The sequence below is a fragment of the Erinaceus europaeus genome, chromosome 14, assembly GCF_950295315.1.
Source record: "Erinaceus europaeus chromosome 14, mEriEur2.1, whole genome shotgun sequence".
In the NCBI taxonomy this organism is placed as follows: domain Eukaryota; kingdom Metazoa; phylum Chordata; class Mammalia; order Eulipotyphla; family Erinaceidae; genus Erinaceus; species Erinaceus europaeus.
The window spans coordinates 39,134,282-39,149,430 of NC_080175.1; the positions used below are offsets into that span (position 1 = coordinate 39,134,282).

The 15,149-nt window shown below is 39.9% G+C and overlaps 1 protein-coding gene across 1 annotated transcript in view; it reads right to left on the minus strand.

Annotated features, from left to right (window-relative positions):
• Positions 1 to 15,149, minus strand: part of ABCA13 (ATP binding cassette subfamily A member 13) — a 594,731-nt gene that overhangs the window by 188,984 nt on the left and 390,598 nt on the right. Inside the window, 1 exon segment of the mRNA XM_007524553.2 lies at positions 7,970 to 8,059. Within this exon segment, the coding sequence (XP_007524615.1) occupies positions 7,970 to 8,059 (90 nt within the window).

Below are 15,149 nucleotides of genomic sequence, written 5' to 3' on the forward strand. Positions count from 1 at the left end.
GCATTGTCCTCTGCCAGCCCAGGAAGGCAGCTCCTCCGCCGGTTGCAGAGCACGGCGGGCAGAGGACCCGGAGAGAGCACTTTAGCTCGGGGGCTTTCTCTTGGGAGTCTCCAGGGTCCACCGCGACCCTGAGGGTGGATCCAAAGACTTCTTGAGTATAGCTCTCATTGGATCAAAGGACTTGGAGCTAGTTTTCATTTTTGAGAAATCCTTTAAAAAAAGTCTGGAGGGGGGGGTTTCCTGGAAGATGGCAGACTGAGAAGCGGCTAGCCTTGGAGCTCCGGACACATCTCGTGTAGACAATAGGATTTTCTGCCTTTAGCAGGCCAGCCAATAAGGGGCCATAGCGGTAACAACAAGGAGGTGTCTATAACTTAATTTGGGTTAAGAATTAGAGTAGGGGAAAAAAATTCTTTTTTCTTCCTTTTAATTTTCAAGCATACATCCTTCCCGCCGCCCCCCCCCCATAAGCAGTGCCTGGGACCAGCTACTAGCAGGATACCCCATACCACCAAACAGGGTGTTTTTTTTTGTTTGTTTGTTTGTTTTTTAAATTCACTGATACACATTTGGGAAGTTCCTCGCACTGCTCTTTAATTACAACTCTTCTTCTTATCTTCTCCCTTTTCTCTCTCTTATCTCTCTCTATCTCTTTTTTTTTTTAATCTTGTCATACACTTCTTTCTTCTTTGCCTTTCTGAATTTGTGAATTACTTTGGGGAAGAAATCTGACCCAGAGTGGACTCTCTATGTGTGTATCTCTGCTCTAGTTCCCTTTACACTCTTGTTACCCCTAGAATATACACTGGATAGTAGATTTGCATAACTGTCTATTCTTGCTATCCTCTCTTTCTTTTCTCTTTCTTCACTGGGATTTGGTTACTATTTTTTTAAGGACTGGAGAAATTGTTTGGCTAACTGGTAACGATTAAACTCCTTCAATACTTACTTCAGTTGCTACTGTTATTCCAGAGGTTGGTGAGTGCAATTGTCATAAAGGTATTTAGTACAGTGTTACTTGCGATCAAAACACAACAACTGAGGAACAACAGAGCATATATAAAAAAAGAGAGAAACACATAAATAAAAAAAATGGGTAGATTAAAAACAAATAAAACTGCTACCCCAATGAGTGAAGACAAGAGCCAAGAAGAAACCACAAATCAGTCAGAAGTAACCATAGATAAGAAAAGTATGCAAGCAATAATAAACTTATTAATCACAGAAATGAAAACAACATTGGAGGAAAGGAATGGCAGTATTAGGGAAACAACAGTTGAGACCCCCAGGAAAATGCTGATTATCTTGAGACAATTAGAGAACTGAAAGCTGAAATAGCTGTAATGAAGAAAGAAGCTGAGGCAAGGGAAAGCAGACTAACAGAAGCAGAAAACAGAATTAGTCAGACAGAGAATGAGTTAGAGAAAACTAAGAAAGAGGTGAAAGAGCTTAAAAAGAGATTGAGAGACACTGAAAACAACAACAGAGACATATGGGATGATCTCAAAAGAAGTAACATTCGTATAATTGGTCTGCCAGAGGAAGAAAGAGAGGAAGGGGAAGCAAACATTCTAGGAAATAATACAATAAAACTTCCCAGACCTGAATAACAGAAAGGATATCAAGGTTCAAGAGGCCCAGAGAGTACCAAACAGAATCAACCCAGAACTGAAGACACCAAGACACATCATAGTCACAATGAGAAGAAGTAAGGATAAAGAAAGGATCCTAAAGGCTGCAAGAGAGAAACAAAAAGTCACATACAGGAGAAAACCCATAAGACTATCTGCAGATTTCTCAACTCAAACTCTAAAAGCCAGAAGGGAGTGGCAAGATATCTATCAAGCCCTGAATGAAAAAGGGTTTCAACCAAGGATAATATATCCTGCTAGACTTTCATTCAAGCTAGATGGAGGGATCAAAACCTTCTTAGACAAACAACAGTTAAAGGAGGCAACTATCACCAAGCCGGCCCTGAAAGAGGTACTAAAAGACCTCTTATAAACAAGAACATCACTATAATACTTGCAATATATCAGAGTAAACAAATTGTTTTTTAGAACAATGGCACTACAATACATTAAATCCATAATATCAATAAATGTCAATGGCTTAAACTCACCCATAAAAAGGCACAGGGTAGAGGGACGGATCAGAAAACATAACCCAACCATATGCTGCTTGCAAGAATCCCATCTGTCACAAAAAAATAAACACAGACTTAAAGTGAAAGGATGGAAAACTATCATACAGGCTAACGGTACACAAAAAAGGGCAGGAACAGCCATTCTCATCTCAGACACGATAGATTTTAAATTAAATAAAGTAATAAAAGATAGGCAAGGACATTACATAATGATTAGAGGATCAATCAGCCAAGAAGACTTAACAATTATTCACATCTATGCACCCAACGAGGGACCATCTAAATACATTAAGCATCTACTGAAAGAATTTCAAAAATACATCAATAGTAATACAATAATAGTGGGAGACTTCAATACCCCACTCTCACACTTAGACAGATCAACAAAGCAGAGAACCAATAAAGATACAAGAGAATTGAATGAAGAGATTGACAGACTAGACCTCTTGGACATTTTCAGACTCCTCCACCCCAAAAAACTGGAATACACCTTCTTTTCAAATCCACATAACACATACTCAAGGATAGACCACATGTTAGGCCACAAAGACAGCATCAATAAATTCAAGAGCATTGAAATCATCCCAAGTATCTTCTCAGACCACAGTGGAGTAAAACTAACTTTTAACAACAAACGGAAAATTATTAAAAGACATAGAATTTGGAAACTAAACAACATGCTCCTTAAGAACCACTGGGTCAGAGAGTCACTCAAACAGGAAACTCAAATGTTCCTGGAAACTAATGAAAATGAAGACACAACCTATCAAAATATTTGGGACACAGCGAAAGCAGTACTGAGAGGGAAACTTATAGCCCTAAAATCACATATTAAACACCAAGAAGAAGCCCAAATGAACGACCTTACTACACACCTCAAGGACTTAGAAGAAGAGGAACAAAGGAACCCTAAAGCAACCAGAAGGACAGAAATCACTAAAGTTAGAGCAGAAATAAACAACATCAAAAATAAAAGAACCATACAAAAGATCAATGAAGCCAAATATTGGTTATTTGAAAGATTAAACAAAATTGACAAACCCCTATCCAGACTCACCAAACAAAAAAGAGAGAAGACTCAAATTAATAGAATTGTAAACGATACAGGAGATATCACAACTGACACCACAGAAATCCAGAGAATTCTGCGAAACTTCTATAAAGAACTATATGCCACCAAGCTAGAGAATCTGGAAGAAATGGAACAAGTCCTAGAAACCTATGCACTTCCAAAACTGAACCAAGAAGAACTACAAAATCTAAATGCACCAATCACAGACAAAGAAATTGAAACCATTATTAAGAATCTCCCCAACAACAAAAGTCCTGGACCAGATGGCTTCACAAACGAATTCTACAAAACTTTCAGGAAACAGTTAATACCCATACTTCTTAAGCTATTCCATAAGATTGAAGAAACAGGAATACACCCTTCCACCTTTTATGAAGCCAACATCACCCTGATACCAAAAGCTGATAGGGACAGAACAAAAAAGGAAAACTACAGACCAATATCTCTGATGAACATAGATGCCATAATATTAAACAAGATCTTGGCCAACCGGATACAGCAACACATCAAAAAGATTGTTCATCATGACCAAGTGGGATTCATCCCAGGAATGCAAGGCTGGTTCAACATCAGTAAGTCAATCAATGTCATTCACAACATCAATAAAAGCAAAGCCAAAAACCACATGATAATCTCAATAGATGCAGAGAAAGCCTTTGACAAAATCCAACACCCATTCATGCTCAAAACTCTACAAAAAATGGGAATAGATGGGAAATTCCTCAAGATAGTGGAGTCTGTATATAGCAAACCTACAGCCAACATCATACTCAATGGACAGAAGCTGAAAGCATTCCCCCTCAGATCGGGGACTAGACAGGGCTGTCCACTGTCACCGTTACTCTTCAACATAGTATTGGAAGTTCTTGCCATAGCAATCAGGCAAGAGAAATAAATCAAAGGGATACATATTGGAAGGGAAGAAGTCAAGCTCTCACTATTTGCAGATGATATGATAGTATACATAGAAAGACCTAAAGAATCCAGTAGAAAATTACTGGAAGTTGTTAGGCAATATAGCAAGGTATCAGGCTACAAAATCAATGTACAAAAAGAAGAAGACATCCAAAAATCACTCCGATTTACTGTTTCAGCAAAATCAATCAAATACCTAGGAATAAAGTTGACCAAAGAAGTGAAAGACTTGTATGCTGAAAACTATGAGTCGCTACTCAAGGAGATAGAAACTGATACCAAGAAATGGAAAGATATCCCAAGCTCATGGATTGGAAGAATAAATATCATCAAAATGAGTATTCTCCCCAGAGCCATATACAAATTTAATGCAATACCCATCAAAGTTCCACCAGGCTTCTTTAAGAGAATAGAACAAACACTACAATCATTTATCTGGAACATGAAAACACCTAGAATTGCCAAAACCATCTTAAGGAAAAGAAACAGAAATGGAGGCATCACACTCCCAGACCTTAAACTATATTATAAAGCCATCATCATCAAAACAGCATGGTACTGGAACAAAAATAGGCACACAGACCAGTGGAACAGAATTGAAAGCCCAGAAGTAAATCCCAACACCTATGGGCATCTAATCTTTGATAAGGGGGCCCAAAGTATTAAATGGAAAAAGGAGGCTCTCTTCAATAAATGGTGCTGGGAAAACTGGGTTGAAACATGCAGAAGAATGAAATTGAACCACTTTATCTCACCAGAAACAAAAATCAACTCCAAATGGATCAAAGACCTAGATGTCAGACCAGAAACAATCAAATACTTAGAGGAAAACATTGGTAAAACACTTTCCCACATACACCTCAAGGACATCTTTGATGAATCAAACCCAGTTGCAAGGAAGACCAAAGCAGAAACAAACCAATGGGACTACATCAAATTGAAAAGCTTCTGCACATCCAAAGAAACTATTAAACAAACAGAGAGACCCCTCACAGAATGGGAGAAGATCTTCACATGCCAGACATCAGACAAGAAACTAATCACCAAAATATATAAAGAGCTCAGCAAACTTAGCCGCAAAAAAGCAAATGACCCCATCCAAAAATGGGTAGAGGTAATGAACAAAACATTCACCACAGAGGAGATCCAAAAGGCTAACAAACATATGAAAAACTGCTCTAGGTCACTGATTGTCAGAGAAATGCAAATTAAGACAACACTAAGATACCACCTCACTCCTGTAAGAATGGCATACATCAAAAAGGACAGCAGCAACAAATGCTGGAGAGGATGTGGGGACAGAGGAACCCTTTTACATTGCTGGTGGGAATGTAAATTGGTACAGCCTCTGTGCAGAGCAGTCTGGAAAACTCTCAGAAGGCTAGACATGGACCTTCCATATGACCCAATAATTCCTCTCCTGGGGTTATACCCCAAGGACTCCATAACATCCAACCAAAAGAGGTGTGTACTCCTATGTTCATAGCAGCACAATTCATAATAGCTAAAACCTGGAAGCAACCCAGATGCCCAACAACAGATGAGTGGCTGAGAAAGCTGTGGTATATATACACAATGGAATACTATGCAGCTATCAAGAACAATGAACCCACCTTCTCTGACCCATCTTGGACAGAGCTAGAAGGAATTATGTTAAGTGAACTAAGTCAGAAAGATAAAGATGAGTATGGGATGATCCCACTCATCAACAGAAGCTGACTTAGAAGATCTGAAAGGGAAACTAAAAGCAGGACCTGATCAAATTGTAAGTAGGGCACCAAAGTAAAAACCCTGTGGTGAGGGGTAGACATGTAGCTTCCTGGGCCAGTGGGGGGTGGGAGTGGGCGGGAGGGATGGGTCACAGTCCTTTGGTGGTGGGAATGGTGTTTATGTACACTCCTAGCAAAATGTAGACATATAAATCAGTAGTTAATTAATATGAGAGGGTGAAGTCAATTGTATGTCTCAAAGTTTCTCAAAAGACAAACTGAATCTTTTTAATATATAGGCTACGTATTTGATATGCGGACTCTCTCAAAGGCCTAGACCAAGTAGATTAGAAGCTTCCAATAGCACAGCTATATACAAGATCTGGGTACTGTACAGCAAACCATAACAAAGGGACTTTTCAAAGTTAACCCAATTAACAAATAATGTGATAATAATATTAACTATTGATTGTCTTTTTGAACCCTAAGACAGCAGGAACCTCACATCTTCACTATAGAGCCTCTACTTCCCCCAGTCCTGGCACCCTTGGATAGGGCCCACTTTCCCGTATGCATCTCCCAATCCAAACCAAATAATATTGCATCCGCCGATCACAACCTAACCAAAGCAACGATTGCCATCTCAACATGCTTCACCTCAGACTGTATCCAGAGACTTCACGTGTGAAATGACAACCCTTCAGCTTCATTACTCGGGTGAGACCTTTCCTTTAATAGTACACTCTAATTTCATCTCAGGTAGTTCACTTTCTAACAAAGTCCCATAACCTAGATATACACCAGTTTCTGTGAGAGAGAGCTTATGTGCACACGTATCCATAAACTACTGCAAAATATATACCTGAAAGCAGGATTACACTAGAGTTTGCAGTGAGTACCTCCCTAACACTTCCTCTCCACTATTCCAAGCTTGGGATCCATGATTGCTCAACAAATTGTTTGGCTTCATATGTTAACTCTCTTTTCAATCACCAGGTTCCAGATGCCACCAGGATGCTGGCTAGGCTTCCCTGGATTGAAGACCCCACCAATGTGTCCTGGAGCTCAGCTTCCCCAGAGACACACCCTACTAGGGAAAGAGAGAGGCAGACTGGGAGTATGGACCGACCAGTCAACGCCCATGTTCAGCGGGGAAGCAATTACAGAAGCCAGACCTTCTACCTTCTGCAACCCTCAACGACCCTGGGTCCATGCTCCTAGAGGGATAGAGAATGGGAAAGCTACCATGGGAGGGGGTGGGTTATGGGGATTGGGTGGTGGGAATTGTGTGGAGTTGTACCCCTCCTACCTTATGCTTTTGTTCACTAACCCTTTCTTAAATAAAAAATTTAAAAATAAAAAAAAGAACATCAACATAAAAAAATAAAATAAAATAAAATAAAATGGCTGCCAAGAGCAGTGGATTTACAGTGTGGGCACCAAACTCCAGCGATAACCCTAATGTGGGTAAAGGTCATCTCTATTATCATTTCCAAATACTAGACAAGCAATCTTCATCCCAAAGTGATGCTGCTGACTTTTCAAATATTTTTAAATTGTGATTTATATGTGCATATGCGGAATTATTTCCGAAAAGAAAATAGTATTTACTATGTATGCTTGCTGTATGTAACTGAACCACTTCATTCGTTTATTAGTTTGTGGGGTTGTAATTGATTTATATACATATTTATCTAGAATTATATGATATATTTTGGGCTGTAGAAAAAGTCCTGATGTATTCTTCTGTGTTTTTCTATGCAAAAAATGTATCATTATTTTTCCAAGAACACAATCATCTATATTTTATTGAATTAATATCAGTCATAATTATTTACAATATAATTATTAATTAAGTTTACTTAAACAAAGTGTATGCTATTAGTTATTTGATCTATTATGCATGTACCAAGGAAAGGGGCAGTTATGTAGCTTGCCCCAAGACACCTCAGATAGCAATGGCCATTACATCTGCTAGGTGACAACCCATGTGTTAGGCAAATGTTCATTCATTCTATGAGTGTGAAGTTGTAACATGAAATACCAATGAAGGGAAGGAGGTTCTTAAAAACCTCTGTTGTTACTAGTCAGAGTCTAAAATTTTTGCAAAAGGCATCTGATACTTACAGGTCTGGATTTATATCAGCACAGAGCAGATCCTGATCTCCAAAATTCTGCAAAAGCATGTGGGTAAGGTTCATGTCCTGGTACTCATTGCTGTTTGTAGAGAACAAAAGAGACAAGGTGGGGAGTTAGACTGACCCACTGAGGTAACTGGCACACAATCTGGCCTCACAGTGGCACTGGCAAGCTGATTCAGGGAATTACTCCTCAGCTAACGCTAATGTCTGCTGTTTGATGGGAAAACCAAACTAGCAATAAAATGAGAATTTTTTTAAAGGATAGTTTTGTGGCACAGTCTACATTTCTGTATACTTGCATTTGGAATATTATTTTCTTACACTCTCACATCATGTTATCATATAACCTTTTATTGCATTTGGGAAATTAGATGGATTTTAAAAGATGCACAATAAATTCAAATCTATAAAATAATTTATGCTAAAGTTCTGCTTTGGTCTGAAGACTTGTTCTATTACAGATCCCTATAGCAATCCAACTATTTATATTTATAATTATTTGTTTATATATCTGAATTCTATTGAAGAGTATTTTCTTAGAATTCCCATACACAATAATCTATTTGCATTTTAGTACAAATTATTTCTTTTACCAGCACAATCCCAAAAGTCAATTAATAGGTTAAATGGCATTTGTAAGAATCAAAAACACAAATATTGAATTTCCTTTGTAAGGATATCATCCTCCATCAGTAGTCACACTATTTATTTATCTTTGGGTAAGGTCTGGATAAAATAATGGCACTATCATAAGCTAAAGTTGAAATATGGCCCTCTGTTTTATCATTCTCTACATCTCACAAGAATACATAGAACCTTGAAAAATTAAAATGCAATAAAATTTTGGGTACTAAAGTGCTAACACCTATCAAATGCAGGCACCCTGGTTAGACATACTGTGTCCTTGAGAGTAAAATAATAGCCTAAAATAAGCAGCACCTTATATATTTGCACGGCACAGCAGTCAATAGAGACCAGAACTTTACAATAAAGGGGGGTACAGTTTCCCTAATCCCTTCAGTGAGTCTCTAAAATTCTTTTTAATGTTTATTTATTGCAAAGAAACAGATACAAATCAAGAGGCAGGGTAGGGGAAGATAGCATAATGGTTATGCAAGAAGACTCTCACACCTGAGGCTCCAAAGTCCCAGGGTCAATGCCCTGCACCACCATAAGCCAGATCTAAGCAGTGCTCTGGTAAAAAAAAAAAAATCAAGAGGTGTTGGTATGCATGAGACCCCTTCTGTTTCATTTGGTTTAAATCCCCCCTGCTTAACACTATTCTATTTACATAACCACTTCATTCTATTTACATAACCACTGTTAACAAGTTCCACCCTCCCTCCAGGGCATTTGTGGTTCAGTGATAGGATTCTCACCTAATCTGCCCCTTCTTTGTCACACCCTGATTTTCACCAGTCACTTTTCTCTCCACCCTCTCTATGTCACATCCTGTTTCCACCCTACTTGGGAAGTATATATAAAGACAGCATTGTGAGTTTTAGAGTACTGTACTTTGAGTTTAACTTAGCTCATCTTAGATTGTGCTGCGTCCTACATGAATAAAGAGATACTGCCTACAGCTCAACCATGAGTCCCTGGTCATCTGTTACCTGCCCATGAAGCCAGCCCGGCGAAAACAACATAACCCGTAGAAAACAACATATGGCGCCTACAACGTGGGACCGGACCTGTGCAACTCCCAGATAAGTGAAGACTTTGCCTACCTATGCACTATGGTCTTCTCTTCTACTTACGAAGAGGTTTGCCAAAGCCTCTACTGTTTCATTATGAGACAGTTTCTCTGTCTCTGGAACATTTTACTCTGGGCCATACTTCGGTTCCCTGACCGGGAACTTTGGTTTCTTATGACCGGGATCATAGAGCTTAGGAATCGCATGGAGATTTCTCCTTGGACTTTCTGGATTCCCTCTCCCATGTTTCCTGAGGAAAAGGACTACATTTTGCTCTGGGCCACAGTTTGGTTCTTTATGACTGTGATCGTAGACCTTGGGATATGCATGGGGATTTCCACTGGGACTTTCTGGACTTCTTCTCGAATGTTTCCCATGGAGAAGGACTACTCTAATTTGAAGAACATTCTCGAGTACCCTGGCAGTTCCCAAGTATGGAGACACGTGGTTAGTTCTACTCTCCTGATTGGATTCTTTCTTCGATGGGAAGACACTTTTAAAAATGGGTGCCTGAAGCAATCCAGCAGGAACAGTCAGAAGCACCCTAAATGGAATTTCGAGGAGCTTTTTGGACTAGGATGCCCTCTGGGGACTCTTAATCCTACATGGTGAGATCTTGATAATCTGGTTCAAGTTGTGTTTCATAAGAGAATGATTTGAATGACTGAATTTTTGTTTGACATTGACTTAAAAAAAAATGCTGGACGCAGCCATGATTTCTAGAGACATCCAGAAACAATCCAAAAAATTGTTCCTCCTTTGATTTCTTTTTTTATCTTGGCATAAATCTGAAATGTTTAATCCTCAAAACGGTATGAGTTATGGGTGGGGCAGATAGTGCAATGATTATGTTAATTATTCTCATGCCTGAGACTTTTAACCGTGGTTCTTCTGTTTACCTTTCCACATTTTATTGAGTTTAAACTGTTTAAACAACCTTAAAATCATACTAGAAAGGACTTCCAATTTTAATGGAGTTATCAATTATAGTAAACTAATGTGCTACAAGTTTTGTTTGACAAGTAAGTGAATTTCAGCTGTCAAGTCTTCACATGAAAAAGCATCTACTCAAATGAAAATTTCTGGAAATCCATTTGGACCCCTGTTCTCTGACATTGCCCACAAGATGGAATGACTACAACACACCCCTGGAAACCAATAATGAGACCTGGCACGACTTGAAGAAACAGATTCACAGACTCCAAAGCTCACTCTCTACAGAAAAGCAGAATTCTGGTGGCCGACATTCCTCATCAAGACAGACGTACAGCGTTTCATCCCTTGGCATTTTCTTCTGTGGTCAGCTACTTTGGACTGACACCTCCATCGGACTTACTGGTGCACACTACTGTGTTTCTCAAAGACTAACTTCAGCCAATTGCCTTGAGACTTTATAGACCATGTCCCCTCACCTGTAGGCTCTTCCCCAGAGGCAGAAAACTCCCCCTCCTTATTAGGTTATGCCCACAGAGGCCTGAAGCGCCCCAAGAAGCAAGAGATGCCCACAGAGGCAGGAAACACCCTTTGAGGCAAGAAGCATTCCCAGAGGCAAGAAATGCCATTTCGCCTACTAGGCCTTGCCCTTTGAGGCAAGAAACGTTCCCCTTGACATCACACTGGTTATTGCTGCTCGCCTATTTTGTTTTCTATGTCTTATGCCAGTTCTTTTGAAAACACCTGTACGATATAGGTTTCTGTTCACCCCACAATGGCCATTAGTTAAAAAGAAAGGGGGAATTGTTGGTATGCATGAGACCCCTTCTGTTTCATTTGGTTTAAATCCCCCCTGCTTAACACTATTCTATTTACATAACCACTTCATTCTATTTACATAACCACTGTTAACAAGTTCCACCCTCCCTCCAGGGCATTTGTGGTTCAGTGATAGGATTCTTGCCTAATCTGCCCCTTCTTTGTCACACCCTGATTTTCACCAGTCACTTTTCTCTCCACCCTCTCTATGTCACATCCTGTTTCCACCCTACTTGGGAAGTATATATAAAGACAGCATTGTGAGTTTTAGAGTACTGTACTTTGAGTTTAACTTAGCTCGTCTTAGATTGTGCTGCGTCCTACATGAATAAAGAGATACTGCCTACAGCTCAACCATGAGTCCCTGGTCATCTGTTACCTGCCCGTGAAGCCAGCCCGGCGAAAACAACATAACCCGTAGAAAACAACAAAGAGGCAAGGAGAAGATAGAGATTTTTAAAAAGAGATACTTGCAGCATCTCTTTACCACCTTGAAGCTTCTCCTTCCAGGGGCTTGAAACTGGGTCCTTGCACATAATAACATGTGTCCTTGATCAGGTGTGTCACCACCTATCCCCAAATCTCTAACATTTTATGTGATTGGAATAATAAAAATACTACTGAGTTATTAAGAATGATGTATTCTTCTTAAACTCCACTAGATGGTGTTTATTTATTTATTTTTTTAAAGAATGGATTCACCTTCTTCACCTCATCTTGGATGAAGCTTGAAGAAATAACGTTAAATGAGATAAGCCTATAAGAGAAAGGTGAATATGGGATGATCTCACTCATGGGAAGAAGTTAAGAAATGAGAACAGAAGGGGAAATACAAAGCAGAACTTGGACTGGGTTTGCTGTATTTCACCAAAGTAAAGGACTCTGGGGAAAAGTGAGAGGAGACTTTCAGGTCCTGGTTTATGATGGTGAATCAGGACGTAGGCTGAGGGTGACAGTGTTTTGCAGAAAATGGAGAACTTTTACACATGTATCAACAACTGCATTTACAGTAAACCATTAATTTCACCAGTAAAATAAATCTATGTGATAGCTTCTCTGATCAAAATAGATCTTTGCCCCTTGTTACCTGTGGGCCTTGACATTTGACTGATGCCCTACTGTACTCACCATACTTGATACCATTGGCAATTCATCCAATGCCCTTTCCCAGAAAGTTCACCCAGTTTGGTCAGCCTAGTGATGAGGTGGGTCTACTTTGTAGGCACTGCTCCATCTGAACTGCCCCCCTGCCAACCTCTTCTTGGTGGGATTGTATCTCCACAATAAGCTCTCATGTTCCTTCTTCAACCCTCCTTTTCCCTAGTGGCCCTGATTTAAAATATCCTGAGATAAAAATCCCACACTGAATTTTAACTGTGGGCTTCTTCTAATATTTTCCATGCAAGAAAGGACAAAGGCTTAGGAAAGCAGGTGAAATACAGGATTCCCAAAATGTACTGGACATATTTGACAATGTCCTGAAGTCATAGACTAAACCCTTTGTCTCTGTGCAATTACATAATTTTCCTAGTTTTGTTCTTTCCTGTTGCTAACAATTCAGGGATAAACCATTTTAACAGAAAATAAAGATAATTCATTACACCAAATGAGTCTTTTCCTGTTGAGGAAAACCAGTCCAGGCCCTTAGCAACCAGAGGGAGTTTAACCCTCTGGTTAACACATAGTACTTAAAATAAAATTGATACTCTGAAGATCATTAAAAAGGTAAATCTGTTATATATTTTGCAACAAATGAAGCCAACAAAAAAGTGTCACAAAATGTTGCAATGGCAATGAAAGTAGACCTTAAAAAATAAATACAGTTAAGTAACAGTCACTGAGAGTCACATACTTAGAATGAATGTTCTGATACCAAGAAATAAGGCTTTACCAGAAATAAGATTAAAGCTGTGAGTTGAGTAAGAAGATGGTGGCTGTTTAGATACAAAAGGAGACACAGCAAAAAGAAAAGTAAGTGGTCCGGGAAGTGGCGCAGTGGTAAAGCTTTGGACTTTCAAGCATGAAGTCCCAAGTTTGATCCCCTGCAGCACATGTGCCAGAGTAATTTCTGGTTCTTTCTCTCTCCTCCTATGTTTCTCATAAATAAATAAAATATTTTTAAAAATTAATGGTATGTCTCGAAGTTTTTAAAACACAGAGTCTTTTTAATATATAGGATGTGTATTTGATGTGCAGACTCCTAAAAGCCTAGACCAAGTAGATCAGAAGCAACCAATAGCATAGCTATAAACAAGATACCGGATACTGTACAGCAAACCATAACAAAAGGACTTTTCAAAGTTAACCCAATTAACAAATAATGTGATGATAACATTAACTATCCATTGTCTTTTTGAACCCTAAGACAGCAGGAATCTCACATCTCCACTATAGAGCCTCTACTTCCCCCAGTCCTTGAACCTTTGGATAGGGCCCACTTTCCTGTATGCCTCTCCCAATCCATATCAAATAATATTGCATTTGCTGATCGCAACCTAATCAACACAACGATTGCCACCTCAACATACTTCAGCTCAGACTGTGTCCAGAGACTTCACGCGTGGAATGACAACCCTTCAGCTTTGTTACTTGGGTGAGACCTTTCCTTACATAGTATTCTCTAATTACATCCCAGGTGGTTCACTTTCTAACAAAGACCCAAAACCTAGATTCTGTGAGAGAGAGCATATGTTCACACGTATTCATAAACTACTGCAAAATATATCCCTGAAAGCAGAAGTACACTAGAGTTTGCAGTGAGTATCCCCCCCAACACTTCCTCTCCACTATTCCAAGCTTTGGGTCCATGATTGCTCAACAATTTGGCTTTGTATGTTAACTCTCTTTTCAGTCACCAGGATCCAGATGCCATCAGGATGCTGGCCAGGCTTCCTTAGACTGAAGACTCCACCAATGTGCCCTGGAGCTCCGCTTCCCCAGAGACCTATCCTACTAATGACTTCCCAGAAACTTCCTCAAGGAAGTTCATCTACGCCGATGACATCTGGTGTGCAACTCAGGCATCCAAGTTCGACATCCTCGAGGAAACACTCACGAAAGACATGTCTCTGATATCTGATTACTGTAAAAAAATGGCTACTAGTCCCTAGCACTGCAAAAACGGTATCATCTGTTTTCCATCTACACCATGCCTCGGCCTCGCGTGAGCTTAATGTGCAACTTGATGATACGAGAATCCGGCATGAAGCCCAGCCAGTCTATCTTGGCGTTACTCTCCATCACACTGTCATTTCACGAACACCTCATAAAAACTGCAGCAAAGGTGGGCTCGAGGAATAACATCATTGCAAGACTGGCCAGCTCCTCATGGGGCGCGAGCGCTTCCACACTACGATCATCATCTCTGGCATTATGCTATTCCACTGCAGAATACTGTGCCCCAGTATGGTTCCGTAGCCCCCATGTCCACTTGGTCGATTCCAAATTATATTCCTCCATGAGGATAATTTCTGGAACCATCCATTCCACCCCGGTTTCATGGCTACCAGTTCTTAGCAACATCGCCCCGCCAGATATTCGTCGGGATGCGGCATCATCTAAGTTCATTTCCCACGTCTACGCTCGACCGACCTGCCAATATACGCGGATATCCTCGCCCACCCTGTTCAAAGCTTGACGTCGTGTCATCCAATCTGGTCCCCTATGCCTACACTGAACTTCTCTGCTCTAGACTCTTGGAAAGAGAGTTGGAAGTCAGCT